This window comes from Hetaerina americana, unplaced genomic scaffold (assembly GCF_022747635.1).
Source record: "Hetaerina americana unplaced genomic scaffold, ioHetAmer1.1.p SCAF_1, whole genome shotgun sequence".
NCBI classification, from domain to species: domain Eukaryota; kingdom Metazoa; phylum Arthropoda; class Insecta; order Odonata; family Calopterygidae; genus Hetaerina; species Hetaerina americana.
The window spans coordinates 98,681,731-98,699,531 of NW_027286069.1; the positions used below are offsets into that span (position 1 = coordinate 98,681,731).

General features: G+C 37.8%; 1 protein-coding gene across 1 annotated transcript in view; it reads left to right on the plus strand.

Annotated features, from left to right (window-relative positions):
• The window catches only part of Mrtf (Myocardin-related transcription factor), a 47,452-nt gene that overhangs the window by 18,161 nt on the left and 11,490 nt on the right, over positions 1-17,801 (plus strand). Inside the window, exons 2-11 of the mRNA XM_071591195.1 lie at positions 7,695-7,760; positions 8,351-8,482; positions 8,714-8,881; positions 9,812-10,392; positions 10,517-10,642; positions 11,071-11,437; positions 11,776-12,075; positions 12,989-13,399; positions 14,959-15,126; positions 17,098-17,587. Coding sequence (XP_071447296.1) covers positions 7,695-7,760; positions 8,351-8,482; positions 8,714-8,881; positions 9,812-10,392; positions 10,517-10,642; positions 11,071-11,437; positions 11,776-12,075; positions 12,989-13,399; positions 14,959-15,126; positions 17,098-17,587 — 2,809 coding nt within the window. The remainder of the gene's footprint in view (positions 1-7,694; positions 7,761-8,350; positions 8,483-8,713; positions 8,882-9,811; positions 10,393-10,516; positions 10,643-11,070; positions 11,438-11,775; positions 12,076-12,988; positions 13,400-14,958; positions 15,127-17,097; positions 17,588-17,801) is intronic.

Here is a 17,801-nt window from a genome sequence, read left to right on the forward strand (position 1 = left end):
CAAAGCTTTAACAGTCAATTCAGAGGTGTTTTATTCCGTGCTTCTCCTTTTCTTTACATTATTTACTTCGTGTTTTCCGTTTTCATTAGTTTTTAGTTTCAGGATGGTCGAGCATCAAAATCACCGCGTGAAACTCGCTACTGGAATGTCCCCGGAGAAATTTATTTTATTCGTAGCAATAAAATATCATTATTTCCCATGCCTGTATAAATTTTACGTGTTTCTCAAGATTTCAGTTGTAAGTCAGTGTGTTCGTAAGCGCACACTTGAGTTGGCCGGTGGCCTTCCCGGAAAATTTGCCGTCGCAAACCACCCTACTTATTCTTCGCGAAGAAATGTGGAGAAGCACCTCATACTCAAATGAAAAGCTTAAAGACATCCCCTATAAAGTTACTGTTTTATCCGTTTGCGGAGTTTATCTGGCGAATCATGATGTTTGAAGGTACTGCATATTATTCAAACATAAAATTACTTTCTTAAGTCTCGGTAACGATTGCACTGTAAATATTTCCAAATTTCAACTGAAGGCATCCATTTAAAAAACATTCCGAATGAAAGTTTTAATAAGTGCTTAAGTTAAAATTTCCAGTAAATACAAGCTTACCGGTCATTGAAAATATTTACTTTCCGAGGTCACCGTAAATATTTCAAAGTTAAGTTTCAATAGATTTTTTCGCGCGGGTTTAAATGTTTTGAATGATGCTTGTGAATAAAATATACTCTAAACTTAATATTATACCCTTCTCAGTTTCACGGAGTATGTTTCGTAGTTGTCACACATCTTTCAGTGAAACTTAAATTCATTTGAATGCCTACGTGACCCAGTTTGTGAGTCTTAGTAAGAATCACCGAAGGATATTTCATCTCCTTTTGGCGGCGGTGGGAGCAGTTTTTTCGGAGTCGCTGCCAGAAAATTCCTATGACTTTGTATGCCGACAAAATTCGAATCTTATGGGGGTTCGCAACCCTCTTACGAGAACCCCTATGACGGGGGACTTATGTCTCGGGGAGAAGTTCGTTGAACGCTTAGCAGCCCAAGCTCAAGCGTCAAATCCCAAATTAACTCCCTAACGATGCTAAATCCGTCCTTTTTAAGAGCCGCGTTTCGCCAATACACCCTCCATCTCGCGCGCACAAACACAACCCTCCCTTCTATCAGCCACCCGTCCAACCCCCCACCGCAAATGGGGCTGTTTTACTGCAGGGGTCGCGCCCATTGTAGTTCTGGTGCAGGCGTCGGCATCGAACCCTAGACGTGCTCCCAGCGCCTTAAAAACGCTCTCGTGGTAGGTAACCCACGTGACGGGATGGCGAGCAGTCAATGGCCCTGAGTAGAGCCTTCGTCCTTATCTTCGCTTTCGTTTACATATGTTCTCTTCCCCGCTCTAATTTCTGGAAAAGGATGCCCTAATTGCGCCCCCTACCCCGTCTTGAAAATATATCAAATTTGAGAAATGGCGATTAGGATTTGATTGTAATAAATTCCTGATGCTTTTATCAAAGGGGTTTATTGTGCGTAAGTTTAACGATAATTCATTTCAATTAAACATAGGTTAAGTAAAAGTACTGCTAAAAGAATTAATTTGAAGGTTATTTAAAGTCTGGAATCTTGCTTTTCACCCTTCCCATCCAATATAAGCTTCCAGTATATGAGTGCAGGTCGAGGTTCGTGTCTTCGAGAAGGGTCGGCCTATGGTGGTCCGATCCTTTTAAAACTGTTACGATAAGAGTAAAAGCCTTTAAGACTGCTTCTAACTCATGAGATGGAACATGGAAGTCCAGATCTAAAATTTTCAAGAGATTAGGGAAAATCACTCCTGGAATTCCGCACCTGGGGCCTTAAACTATAAATGCAGGCACAACTACTAATAATTTGAGGTGCTCGTGTTTTCCGAGAATAATACATTATACAAACGTATTTAAGGTTCTAACTATTAATCCAATCTCTTAAAGTCATTTTCAATTCCCCATTTGCCTTTCCAGGGGTGAGTGTTTCCTCCGTTTGATGGCTTGCCTATATTTTTATGTAATATCGTTAATAATGTATAATAATAATGTAATTTTTGTGTAATTATCGTATTCGTAAATACTCGGATGCAGTTCGTCAAGTTCTGAATGCGAAAATTTGGAAATAATTTCTTTTATCACTATTTATATTGTTTGGTTTTCCGGTAACAAGTGCTTTGCGAGTAATTAATCGCCAATATTCGCATTTTTCTTTTTTTGTGCAGTTGGTCATTATATTCTGCTGTTCTTTTTTTCCACGGTCTTCGTCCAGCCGTCATATTACGTATTCGTAGCTCGTAACGTTGAGTTTGACTTTGTCCTAATTGTTTACCCGAGGCCGTTAATTATTAATATGCCATTCCCTAAACTATTCTACTAATATGCCTCTATTCATTGGATTTACGTTATTTTGTCTGACGTATTGCCGTCATGTAAAATAATAAATACCCCTTCGCTTCGCTTACATTGCGACATAAAATCCGCGTGGGTTTTGCTTGGATCATGTTGCCAGTTTAATGAGACAGTTACCATCGCCGCTCGCGCAACACTGATTAAGGGAAGGCAGGAGTCTTAGGCACTTCTACCTCCATGCTAATGGAATGTTTAACCTCTCTCCTATAAGAACTACTAGTAGATGGCCCGGAAAGTGTTTTCCTCCCAGCGATCCCTTTGTTAACAGAGAAGGAAGTTTGAAGTCGTGCAATTGGTAAAACCGAAAACACAACGAAAAAAATCACGACTTGTTCGGTTTGCTTTAAGTTATCACCGCGACGTCAAGCCTATTAATTCGAATCACATGAGTTCACTAATTAATCCGATGACGGAAATTGATTTACAGGAAAAAGTGCATGGAATCGTTGAGTAATAATAACGGCTGGAATGCTTCATCCTTCAGTCTGAAGTGAATCTAAGTTTGTACACAGACTGCAGGTGTAGACGTTCGAGAATGGTTGAGTGAGCGTGTTTCGGACGAGCAATAAAGTTGAGGTAAGCGATTTATGAATAGAACTTTTATGCCTCAATATAAGGAGTAAATTGATCGTCAGTTGAAATCGACGAAGAGAAGTACGTAAACCCGATTTAATGTACAGAGCGTCTAGTGTCCGAGAAATAAACGTGGGGTCTTAATTTTTTGCAAGGAACACCAGCATTTTTTCATGAATCTATAGACATGGCGGGATGTTTTTAAATGTTCAAACGTATTCATTTGAATTTATCAAGATGTCAATGTGAAGCATATGTTGACTGAATACGGTTTTAGCTGTATAACGTTATCGGAATGTGAATAAATCTTCTGTATTCTTGTTGATGAGACGACCGATTTGTGGTTTTTTAGCCCGCGGGAATGGGGTTAGCCTCAATATAAATTAATTTCATGAAGAATAACTGAGTGAAGCACTTTTCCACTTGATAAAATTTTTATATTTACGACCGGGTTTCGATGTATTACATCATCATCAGGTCTAATACAGGTGTAATACATCGAAACTCGGTCGTAAATATAAAAATTTTATCAGGTGGAAAAGTGCTTCAATCAGTTATTCATTATGTTCGACTTCCACCACATCACGCCTGAAGCTACTCAATTTAATTTCATGAAATTGAATTTTTGCCATTTAAATGTCTTCATTTTTCCTCTTGAATTCACTAAGATAGGTAAATTATATCCTTTTTTGTGAAGTCTTGCATAATCGATAGTGATGACTTCTTTTGTTTGAGAATTAAAGACCAAGGGAGTGACCTTAAGCCCGTAGGGCATATGAGCGTATAATAAAATAATGGAATTTTAACAGCTGCGCGACAATGTAATTCGCAAGTCATGTATGGTTTGTATGAAATGTATTGGGAAAAGTTTTGGAAAAATAGATTTATTTCAGATATTGCTACAATGCATCAATATTCTTCGAAGTACATCCCTTGAGCGTCGATGCACGTTTACCAGCGGCTATTCCTTGACTCGAAGGCTCCCTGGTAGGCGTATCCCGGAAGCTTCTTAAGGGTACGCGGGCAAGCTTCTTTGACGGCATTAAGAAGGGTCCCATGGTGGTGTCCTTAGAGGGAGGATTTCACTTTTAAGAATAGGAAATAGTCTGCTGGTACCAAGTCAGGACTGGGTTAAGGGGGTTGGGAAATCATCGCGATGTCGTTGCAGAAGGTCTTCGCAAGCAGACACTCGACTTCGCTCTTGGTCGTCCGTCAAGACCTTCGGGACGAGTTCAGCGGAGATATTTAGCATCGCCGAATTTTCAGTGATAGTGGTGTGCACTGTCATCTTATCAATGCTAATACGATCTGCGATCATGCCCACACTTAACCGGCGGTCTTAATTCAGCACTTCATACACACGTCAGGAAAAAAATTGTTTCCGATACTTTTTATACAAACCTTTTATAATAATATGCCCTCTCTTTGATCCGAGGAAATGATAGGAAAACAAAAAGAGGCAAAAAAATACGATACACCTTGGAAGGATTTGTTTGAGGTCTGGGAGAGGAAAAGCCTTCCTGTTTTCGAAAATCAGTCGTTCCTTGATGTTGAATGCTAGTGAGGTAACCACCTCGCCAACTTAGCCCAAGTCAATAGTAAACGTATATGATATATATATATATATATATATATATATATATATATATATATATATATATATATATATATATATATGCTTTCGTAGACGTAACACGGAAATGCCGAATAGTACAATACACAGTAACACACAATATAGAAATACAAAAAAAAGGAAGAACACTCACGCGTTATTTCTTGATATTTCGACGGAATCACTCCGTCTTCATCGGAAGACGGAGTGATTACATCAGTCATTACTTCTATATCTATATAGAAGTATATCTTCTATATATTATATATATATATATATATATATATATAATGGAAATATTTTTACACCTGTGATCTGCTCGATTCCGCCTTCCCACCTCTCCTGGGTTCGTCTTTTATATATATATTCCTTTTCCTTATATATATATATATATATATATATATATATATATATATATATATATATATATATATATATATATATATATATATATATATATATATGTATATATAAACATTTGGAAGAAACAATAGAACACTAATGAAATAGATAACACTTAAAAGGACAATCATATTGTAGATTGTTTGAGCTTTTTCAAGTAAGACGTGTATACACACAACAAATATTTAATTTGTGGAATTGCCCATTTTCTTGTGATTTCTTAGCTATGAATTTTAGTTTTAACACACCCCTTTACGCTACCAACCAGTTTTCTATTACGATATGAGGTATGGAGATTTAGCAGTTATTTCTTCCCACCTCCGACCAAAAATCCACTAATTCTAATGCCTTACAAAAGGAGAACAGTTTTGGTGTGTAGGTGACCTGCATGCGCGTAGTCAATGGGTCCCGTGTCTGTCACCAATAAATTCGAATGGGATTTCCCCCTTTGCGGATACTGTATTGGGTTCCATAGATTGTCTTTCAGCTGATGAGAATGGAAGGTGGGCGAGTAAGTAGTCCTATTCCCGCTGACCCCTCGTAGGGGGTCGCGGGGGCGGTGCCCTGTGGTTCACGAGGCTCCGATGGGGCGAGTGGGGAGAAGGGGTGAGAAGGATAACGGCGAGGAAATGGGTAGTCGTCGCCACTCTGGAAGGAGGAAGAGAGAGAATAATTGAGAGGGGGAGGTGTGTGGAAGTGAGATTCCCCCCCCCCCATCAGAATAGGGGAGGGGGAAGTTTGACGGAAGGCGGACGCACTCCCGAGGGCGTGAGTTGAATCGCGATGCCCGCGAAACACTCTCACCCCCCTCCCCCTTTGCCACCTCCCTCGTTGTCCGAGGCCCCTCTCCCCGACTTCCTCCCCCTCCTCCCATCCAAGCGATTCATTCACCTCCTGAGGTGGATCCGATCGTAACCACCCAGCACAATAGACATTTGTACACACACACGCACACGGACCGAATGCCAGGGTGCACCGCCAGCACAAGAACACCACCGTCTTCCACTTCCCCCGGAACTTCCGCGTCGCACAGTCGGGGCCCTCCGCGACATATCCGCAACCCCGCCATACCGGTGAGGCGTGGAAACCCACCCTTCGACCGTGTGTTTGGGTGCGGGCACATGCCCCCGCCGCTGCGAGGGAGCTTGTCACCGCGGGCGACAGTAGTCGTCTTCGAACTTAAATGTGAACGTGCGCCATGTCCAGTGATAAGATGGACATTTAAACCCTTGCGTTTGACAAGCATACAGTGATGTAACCAGGGTTGTGTTTTATAAATTTTTTATCCGGCCTTATTTTTTTTGTGCTTTTGGTAATGGATCCCTCATTGTTACATCGGGCAGAAACTCTATGTGCTCTGACTATTTGCATCGCCCATAGGCGGCGGCTTTGCCTCAAACTTAAAGCCAGTAGTGTGTTAAATAATTGTGATGAATTCTTACCGATTGAATTTAGAAGTGACAATGTTTCAAGCTCGCAATCATATCAGTTGATGACTTACCTGGATGGAAAATGTGCTACAGTTAACTAAGCAGTGAATGCTTGTGTTGTGCTGTGCCTCTTCAGTTATATTATTTTAGAAATGAGAATAGTGTAAGGTAATAAAAGTACTGATTATTCTGATCAGTATTTTAAAATGTGAATACCTGGATTGTTAGTACTATTTTAATATCTGACTGTTGAAAGACAATAGTTGGAGCTATTAAGTTGTTAAAAATCAGCTTGAAAGTTTCTCAATGGGTGCCACTAATAAGTATGTGCTGGGAAAGCCTGCTGCTTGTGCTTATGACTATCTCAGAGGTGAGGATTTCCAAATTCTGCTATATAGCCAAATATTATTTGTCCAAAAATAGAAAAAAATATATGAACTCAGTTTTTCGATGAGATTTGAAGATCTGTGGTTTTAAATGATCAAATACTTTATTACTGCCAAAATATTTTTGTTTTACTTCACTAAGCGTTCATCTCATTCATAAGATTTGATTTATTTTAGTCAATTTTCACCATTCTTTTCAAAATTTGTGGGAGTGGGGATTGTTTCAACCTCCATATGCATGAAATGTTATTCTTCAGAAAATATTCTCAAATTGAGTGAGAAGATTTCTTGGCTCCATCCCCTCTGCTGACACTTTTTTCATTGTCCAGAGTTACTTAGAATAATAAATATCTGAAAATTAGGGTAATTTAATGGGAAATGCAGGAATTTGAGAGAGAATATCTTTTACTTGTTGAAAAACTAGTTGCCCATTGATTTATAAATTCATTCACAGCTATTAGCATAGAATAATTGATTCAAAACTAAGAAGAAAATGTGGTTTCAGCAAAAATTGTATGTTATAGAATATTACTTAAGTAAAGTAATACTTAAGTATTGTAAGTTATAAAATATTACTGCTGAATTGAGTCATCACTGGTACATAATTTGGTTTTCAAGTGAAACTGCCTAACATTAAGTACTCCCATCTCTTATTTCTGAGCTAAATACAATTGTACTGAAGTGAGTATCATGTAATACTAAAGCATATCACTGCAGTGTCCAATTGCATGATCAAAGTCACTCTCTCTGATCATGATATGTGTGTGTATGTTGATGTAGTGTTCCCACTGTAAAATCAATGTGTTATATGGAATTCCTATGGCTAAATTCTGAGAATTAGTTGTATTTATTCATTTTTAATTTATTTTGCAGCTTTGAAGGTGAAGTTAATGCTGAGGAGGCCTATAAATCAGTTGGTTGCGCAGGGGATCATGCCACGTAAGTTTAGAACATACTTCTGACAGTATTTTGTAGCATTAGTTTAAAATATTTAGTGATCAATTACCTGATCTTCCATGTTGTGAATTATTTAATTTTGAAAAGCAGTCTCAAAAATATGAAATTGCTTACAAGTAGCATTACTTCGTTTTTATTTCAATTTGAATTGCATTAGATGAAAACTGAAATGTTTGTGAGAAACTAATTAAGATTAATTCATTATGCATGTTATCATCATAATAAATAAAAACACAATTTCTTTTATTTACCTTGACAACTGAAATGAGAAGCTCAATTTCGTAGAATTAAATGGGTAAATATTTTCTGATGTGAACATTTTCATTCACTTTCTGGGAAAAATTTGTGAAATATGTATATGAAAGTATTACTTACATAAGACAAAATATACAAAATATACAAAATTAACTAAATTTACCTCGGAGCTTGTTTGTCATTTTAGTGTAGGATTATTTCATATGACAGAATGTACATCTATAATTTACATCCTAGGTGGACGCATGCCAATGTCTGTGACTAATTTAGAAGCATGATTAATATATTTGGATGTATATCCTTTTGTGACTTTGTAGCTCTGAAAACACCTCCAGCATTCCATGAGCAAAGGCAGAAGCTTGAACGTGCCAAAACTGGTGACCTGCTCAAGGCCAAGATTCAGCAGAGGCCCAACAGAACTGAACTAGTGAGGCAACACATTCTAGAAGGTATTCATTGTTCATTTCATCAATGTGTGTTTCTTCATGTTGTGATAAAAAGCAATGCGTGACATTTTTTATTTACACAGAAGATGATCTAAGAAATTGTTTTGGTTCTTGTCATGTGTTATCAAAAGAACTTCCTAAGTCTGCATTTATTGTTTCTTTTCATCTTCCTGTTTTATGTGAAATGCACTTCTAAAACTGTATTAAATTTGAAATGTATCTTTCGCATTGCAGCAGATATGGGTCATGTGGATCCATCATTGGCAGAACGCCAACGGATGCTGAAGAAGGCAAGGCTACAGGACACCCTCAATGACCAACTGTCTCACAGGCCTGGGCCTCTTGAGCTCATTCAGAAAAATATATTGCACACGGAGGAAATAATTGAAAGAGCTGTCAAAGGTAAAGTTGGCAATTTTGAGTTTTTCATTGAATTCTATTCATTATTTCATTCATTCCATTCTCTTCACTTCATATTGTCCTGGGCACAGGATGAGGTAAAGCTGTATCTAATATAAATATCATTTGTGTTTGTGTATGAACTCATAATTCTTTTGGGCACTAATACGCCTCTCAACTTTGATTGAAGTAATAAAATTTTTTGTTCCTGGATCATCATAGCATTTTGTTCATAAACCTATTTCGACAATTCAAATAGTGTTGGGTGTTAACTAATAGTGATCCTCAACCATAAGCAATGACATTTTGCTAGACATTTTAGACCTCATTTGTGAAGCAAGATTTAAGACACTCCTTCCTTTTCTATAATTGCAAAATCTATGTATGTTATTTTCTGTGACCCATGTTACTTGTATCCTATACTGGTTTAATCAGTGAATGCTATATTTAACTCCTGGGGCACTTGTTATCATGTGGTGGTTATCTACATCTATGCACTTCTGTTCTGAAAGTCTTTGGGTGATTATATTTATTTTGAAAATGACATTGTTATAATTTCCATTTTTTGTCCATTGTTGGGAATCCTGTTTTATGTCCTATTTGGGCATTCCAATCCCAACTTAGGTACTTGAAGATGCCTTTAAATGTTCTGTCTCTGTATTAGATGGGATATTAAAGTTTCCATAAGTGATTATCAAAATTTGAATTCTAATGTCAATATTAGGCTTCCCCACTCTCTTCCTTTTCTTCTGAGTGTAGAAAAATGTCTTTTTTATATTTCTCTGTGTATTACATAAAGCTATTTACATCAGAATGTATTCTTTTGAAAATTTTAATTTACAAGTTAAACACAGACTTATTTTACTGGGTTGTTTAAGATGTACAGTTTGCATCCTTACAATCTCATTTGTGGGGTTTCTATTTTGATTCCAGAGGGACAGATCTCCTTCAAAGCAACATGCGAGGGGCACCTAGCACGACCCCAGCACCCTTCTCAATACGTCACTTTTGAGGAGGATTCTGGTGGCAGCTCCGAGGGTGCAGCTGGCTCACCCCCATCCTCCCAGTCGGCAGTCCCGTCTGCACCTGTCGAAACCCCTGTCCCCCACAGCCCCGGACTCGCCTCCACAACCTCGAGCCTCAGTCCCCTCAGCTCGGTGTCATCCCCACAGAGCGTGGCCCCTCCTGCATCCCTCCCACCACCACCTCCTCCTCCTCCCCCACCGACAATTCCAACTCCACCCCCCCAACGATCCTTACCCATAGCCACTCCAAGCCAAACGAGTTCCTCTCATATAAGTCTTGGGACCCTGTCCCAAACCCCTGCCCCTTCACCATCATCATCCACATCATCTACTCCATCATCATCCCTGTCACTTGTGTCACAGTCTCCCCTCTCAGCAGTGCTTTCAGCTCACAAAGAACAGGTTTCATCTTCAAGTAGCAAAAATAGGAAGAAGTCAAAGACAAAATCTCAGCCCAAAACCAGGACAATCAAGTTCCACGAGTATAAGGTTTGTAAGATCTCGGAGTGTTGAGCTAGAACATTTTTAAGTGTCGTTCATGAAAACCTTTGAATATCAGAAATGAAATCAGCAAGATTTAATTTTTATAAAAAAACTTGCAATTTGTTTTCAGGGTCCACCGAATGCGCAACGCAATTCCTCTTCCCTTGTTTCACCCCCACATGTGGAAACATCCTATGAGCTTCTACTTCAGCAGCAGCAGTTATTCTTGCAATGGCAGCTGGAGTGGCAACACAAAGTAAGACTTCCTATCATGAAATAATTTCTTCAACATGCTTATATATTTTAGTTTTTTCTTACAATTATTTGTTGTATTTCACTTGCACAATCAAAGGTAATTCACCTATATAAGGCATGTTTTCGACTGTTCCTCAACCAATATTTTCCCAATATCGATTTCTTACTCATTATATGAGTTTTAATTTTAATACCAAGGATTCATTCATTGGAGACCATATGTTTAGAAGTTATACTTTGGAAATGTAGAATGTGAAGGAATATTTACGTATGAATGCATACGAATGAATGTGAGATGAATTCCAAACAGTACATTTTCTTTCTAAAACAATAATCTTTATTGTGGATCTTAAATGGAAAGAATAATATAGATGCTGTAGCTTTTTAAAGTTAAATCGTTTGTAGTAATAATAAAATGTTTTCTTCCAGTATCCTCAGATAATCCTACCAGCAGCCCAGAAACCTTCTGATGTGGGTTTGATAACAGTCACAACACCTTCATCCACAGTCACATCTGGGAGTGCATCATCATCATCGTCACTGCCTCCACCCACTCCACCACCACAGCCCCCTCCACCCACCACTCCCATCTTCCTTCAAGCCCAATCACCTGGGTTCGTATCATCTCCAGGGTCAATTGGGACTGCACCCTCCCCAGCTGCTGCCTCAACTACTACTGTAAGCACTCCATTAATATCAACTGCCTCTATAAGTGTGTCATCATCAACATCAGCACCATCGCCAAAGGATATGGCAGCCCTAAGGTGTTTGCCACCGAAAATGGAAGACATGAAAGGTAAATAAATGGAATATAAGGCCAAATACCAAATCAGAATTTCCTTGTGGTATTGATTTGAGTCTTTAGTGGAGTAGTTAGTTTCTTTAAGAAAAAAACTGTTCTCTTCATGATGCCTTCTTCGACCTTCGAGGGATGTAAATTAAATTTTTACTTTGAAAAAAATTCCTCTTAACTTTTTGGATGCTGATGTGTTGCTTTATCCATGTACATGGATCAGAAGCTCAAAGAAATACCAGAAGCTTAAAGAAATATTATCATGAAGAGTTGTTTACTAAAAATTGTGCTATATATAATTTGGATGTACCCTTTTTAGAGCTGTTAATTAATTCTTTTAGTGAGTGACTTAAAGGCAGAGCTGAAGAAGCGGAATTTGCCTGTGTCGGGTTCAAAGCCACAACTAATTGAAAGACTTCGTGCATATGCTGAGGCTGTTCCTTCAGCGGGTAGTTTCACTTGTGTGCAAATGGGATCACCCCCAGCATCATCACCTGGAACTCCTGCGCCGCCTGCACCACCACCCCTCCCATCCCCTGCATCCACTCCCCAAGCAGCGTCCCAGTCTCCATTCACGAGCTCATCTTCATCACAGCAGGCACTCTTTGGAATGGATGCTAGTCTTGAAGACTCTCTTCCTCGTAAGTGAAGCTCACCTGCACTCTAATGAAGTTGGTTCCAATTGTTTTAGCCTGTATTTGCCATTATTGGTGTATAGTAATGATTAGTTTCAATTAAACAAGTTGTACATTAATAATAGCTTGAAATATATTAATCGAAATGTATCAAACGTGGATATTTTGACAAAATTTAGAATGGATATAAATTTCTCAATTACAATTTCTTTCCTAGAATATAGTTACAGTTGAAAGTCCATCTCTTTTACAGAATGTGAGAGATGTTAAGTTGAATTCTATAAATGCATAAATTGGAGAGAAATAAAATGCAAAGCATACATTTTTGCATTTCATTTATTGACTTGACATGTGTTTTGATATCAATGAATTGGTGAAAGTGTGGGTAATGGATAATGATGTAAATACCCTGAAACACATGTCACGATAAATTTTGAACATTTTTACTTAGTATTTAATTCCTTTCCGTGTTAAGGAGGAATTTTTCCAAGGCTTCTACAGTCAGCTCTGTGGTATAGTTATTCTTGTTATAGATGCACCCTTAGTAACGAGTTAACTTTTTATTATGTCATTGCATAATAACAAATTCCATTTTTTAGCTCTCTTTATAGTTGTAGATAAGGGGTAAGATAAGGTCAGACTATCAAGTCATATGTCATACAAAAAAATCAAAATTTGTTGCAAAAATACCACATGCATGCAAGAATCTTTGCTGAAAATAATCAGTCAGCTGCATCAGTGGAAGCAGCAGTAAAATATGAAATCATTTCATGATAATTTGTGTGTATGTTTCATGCAATGGTTCAAGACTTGAATGAGTTCTATTGTCTATTATATGAATGTAGTGCCTGGATATGTTATGCTTGCTGTGTATGTTACTCTGGATTATATAATTTCCTTTTTCAATCACTTCACACAGCTCTGGCAATGGATTCTCCCGTGGTGTCTCCAAGTGGAGCATCCATGGATGCTCTGTCATCTCCGTCATCATCCCCACCTTCACCACTCTACCTTCAGAACAAATCAAATCCTCCATCAGCAGCCATGACTCTGCAGGTGTTCTCTCCAGCATCCGAAATGGAGGTCGATCCTGAAGCAGCAGTGGTTGTCATCCTGGCACCTCCCACCTCGGCATCCTCTCCACCTGCGGCAGTGCCATCTCCTCCCCCAGTGGTGAAGCAGGCTCCATTGTCCCCCCCTGCATCATCATCCTCCCCACCACTGCGACCTCCACCACCACCTCCACCCCTGCCTCCTCCACCACAGCAACCTGGCCAAAATGTGGTCTCGTCTTCCACGCAAGCTGTACCAGAAAACAACATCGTAATAGGTAAAGATTTTTCAAATATTTCATTAAGAAATGGCTCTCAAAGCACATTCACCATTATGTTGGTTTCTCTATTTGGTTTATTGAAAGATTTTACGAGTTAAGTCATGCTTGGCTCAAAATATTAATTGATATAGAGCATATTTAAAAAATAATTGCCTTGATTATATTTGTTTTTACCCTTGCAGCAATTTATTGTTTTGCAAGGTGTTTGTTATTTGGTGAAAACTACTTCTTAAGCTTACCTTTACATCACATAGTATCACCCAGGTTCAGAGGAACTTCAAGTTAATAATGATGAGATTTAAAGTTGAAATAACTTTTTGAAATAGAAAAAAATATTTGTAAATAAAACTGGATTAGCTACCATATCTGCCTAAATAGAAGCCAACCTCCCACATTGTCCCAAAATATTTTGGCAAAAAGTAATTTTTGTGCATTTTATACTGAAGCAATTTGGGTATGCATGTGCAACTAGAATATGTTACACATTGCACTTGCATTAGGGTTGAGTGAAAAAGAATGGTAATAATATCCTGAAAATATAGGGACGTTAATTTAATTTTAAATAACCTGATGTCCACACTTAAGCTTTTGAGAATCAGTGGATGCCATCCTCTGATCCATTTTCGTGAATGTTAAGCTACCCTGTGGTGGTAAGATACTTAGTAACTTCACTCAGTCTATGATACCTTTTTCATCTAAAGGTTCATTCTGTTTTGGAAGTGAGTCAAAAGGTAGAAGGATTCATGTCTGAGGAGAATGGCAGATGCTGTTAAGGTTTCTCATTACCACCTTGATTTTTTTATTCAGCATTGTTAATCCACATTTGGCAGCAGATCATATGGCTCTCCAGCATGAGTTAAATTATGCCCTACTTTGTGTCTTCCACTCTTTCCATGTCACTGTGATTCCACATTTATATTGTATCCTACACTATGAGTTCCTTAAGTCACCTTTAGTGGAAACATTGCATCACGTGCTCTATTCTTTCAAAAGCAGTTTTTTATATCACTTCCAATCAACCAACATATGACTGAACATATCATGTTGTGCTTTTATTTTCCTTATTAGATGACTTAACGGTTTATATATGCTGTATCTCAGATTATTCGAGCAGACATCTCTACATTTATGTTAACAGAATTCACATAGTTGAGAATAAAAATACATCAGCAAGTTTTTAGTAAACCACTGCTTAGTTTCTACAAACAATTTTAATAGATCATGCAAACTGGATGGAGTAATGTAAACAATAGATATTCCTTCTAAAAATGAGAATTTCGTCTTTTAATGACATGAAAAATAGAGCAGATTACTATTCTAGATAATGAACTTAGCCCTGAGAAATGAAAAATCTTTTGGAAGCTCAGATTTAAGGCGATGGGAGATATTTTCATTACAAAAACACATCGGCTAATATATGGGCAGATACGGTATTGCATAGTTAGATTTCTAATACCTGTAGAGAAATGTACATCCAAGATCATATTTGCAATGTGGTTTGGTTTCAAGCCTCAAGAATAAATTTTTCATTAAATACTATGTATTATTCCTTGAAGGTAATGACATAATAGCACTGCAACAGAAAAAGATAAAGGAGCTGCAGAGTGAATTGCTACGCTCACAGTTTCAGCTTCATTATGAAAGGCAACAGCAGTTATTGCAACAGCAACTTGCATCACAACAGCAGATAACTTCCCAGACACAAACAAGATCAGGAGGTTCAGGTACTTCTGATTTATTAGTATGAGTTATGTAAATTAATGCAAACATGCAGTAAAACCTCCTTATTTCAAAATTTGAGGAATAAAAAATTTTTTATCATAATATTCAGGCTTGAAATAAATGAAGTTAAAAAATATTACAAATCGCTATTTGGAAAATAAAATCATGATACTGGTTTATCTGTCCATTCTAGTTAAAAACAAATTGGCCTTGTAAGTTATTAATTTATTTATTTACATGACGTATAGGAAGTAAGCACCTTCATCAGTAGTAATGAGGGGAAAAAATGATGATGAATACTTATTCATGAACCACTGTACTGTGGACTTGAATTTCCTAACCTATTCCACAAAATCAGTTTACGTAGTGTCCTCTGAGTGTATATAAAAATAGCATATTTTTTCCCTGCCTTTGGGCATCTTGTATCATAGTGTGCTTGCCTACTATTCTTCTTTCATCTCGATTTCAAGTAGCTAGTGATTTCCTGCTCAATTCTCAAGCTGTGACAAGATTCTCCTTCATTATTGCTCAACAGAAAACAACACTCCTCCCATTCAGCTCTATCCTTGTACTGTTGTCCTTCCTTTTGAGTGTTCATCTTATGGTCATCCGATTCAAAATTATTGAATCTCTCTTTTGTACATTATCTATATATTCAATTAATTTCCTCAGTGTGAATTTTAAAATTAGTTGGCATTTCACTGAAAATTATTGATCAGCTAGAATCCCCTGTAGTGTGTGGTTATTTTATAACAATGATGTGGATTTTTGTGCATTGAGTTCAGAGCCTCATAACATCAGTCATTAGGGCACCAAACAAACAAACGCTATTACCGCTGTGTGTATGAGCATTCGAGTTGCACAACAATACTTATCATTATTGCTGGAATATACAGAACAAGTGTTCTCCCTTTGGTTCTTCTGGGAAGGGTAATGCATTTTATCATTCACTGCCAGACAATAAAAGAAGGGTTGCTCTCTCAATATGCAGGCATTACTTGTTGTAATCCTCTTATTTCCTCAAATCCTCAGGGAGAACACGGTGACTTGTGACGGTAATAAGAAAACCAACTATCCATTTTGTGTCAAAAAACATGTAGAAGAAATTCAGTTATTGTCTCAATAGGACTCGAGGATAAGCAGATAAGTTAGCGCTGTAAAAGTTACAATTATTCCCTTGTGTTGTTTGAGTAACCCACCTACCTCTCCCCTTCACCCCTGGAGGCTGCCAGCCCTGCCTCCACCATTCAATCTCCATCCATTGATGAAGCAAACCGGTTTGGCATAGAATAAATTGCTTCTTGTTGGCAAGTATGACCAACATGGGTATGATGTATCGGTGCAACTGGCTATGATATATCTTCCACTCTACTTGTGGGAGCTCAATATTTAATTTTGATTGACCAATGTCGTAACTCACAAAAACATTCAATAAATTTTGCTTTATGCCTAGTGATTCAAGATTCTGTTTAACTATCCCCAATATTATTGCACATTGATTTATTATTAGAAAAAAGTTTAGTTTTTCAGGTGAATGGATTGTTTTGCAAGAAATAGGGATAGAAACTTGATACCTTAAAAAGGTGCATATAAAACTTTGCAGTATACAAATGCTCAATGACTTGATATTGTCGGAAGGATTTTTAAATAAATGACGCATGCAAGTTAGACTAGTGCATGACCTCAAATTTCATTATAGACTTATTTTATTTGTTCCCAAAAAAGCATTACAAATCCTATGCCATTATTTTGGGACTCCACTTGGCTTTAAATCACACAAACTTTGGCTGAAGCAGGCTCAAAGTGTGCGAGGTTTTACTGTATTTGAAACTAAAATATGGTATAGAAATCCAATTTTATACTATTATTCAATAGTTTTTTAGTTATATATTTTCTCATTTATTGCCAATTTGCCTCAGTTTTATGTTTAGGAAGTCATTTTATGATATCTGTCGTAATTTTCTCCCTTGTAGCACCTACCACAAACTCAACTGGTGAGGTAAAACCTGCACATCGATTGGTACTCCAACAGCACATTCAGAAAAAGATACAACAGCAGAACTTGCAAATTCAGCTTCAACAGCTGCAGAATATGCAGCTCCAGCAGAAACAGAAGCAAGCTTTGGCTGCAACAAAGCAACAGGGGCAGCAAGCACAGCAACAATTGCAGACTACGCCCAGTGCAAGGGCAAGCCTGGCTGCTTTTCTGCAACAGCAGAATTCCGCTTCAGCCGTATCAAACAACAATAATGCAGCTACAACTGCTAACAACAGTAGCAACAATAATAATAACAATAACAGCAACAATAATAATACTTTGAAGAAGGGGGCCAATAGTCATCAGCAGAAGGTGGTGCTTAACCAGCTGAATCTACTTAACAAGGCAGTGAAGGCTGAACCAATAACTGCTAGTGGCCAAAAAACAACGGGAACCACTCCAAATGGTGTTGTTGGGCACCAAAGGTAATGATAACAGTATAATCTTAAAGATTTAGTTTTATTATTCTGTGAATGTCCATTCTCCTCCAGTTTTAACTCTGTTGACGTTCTCATTAAACTGCGTAAAATTGAAAAATCCTGCCAAAAGGTCATAGAAACCTATTTTTTTTAGTAATTATCATGTAAATTATGTTTTTCTGAGTCTAAAATAACTGAAAGACTTGAAATTGCATCAGCT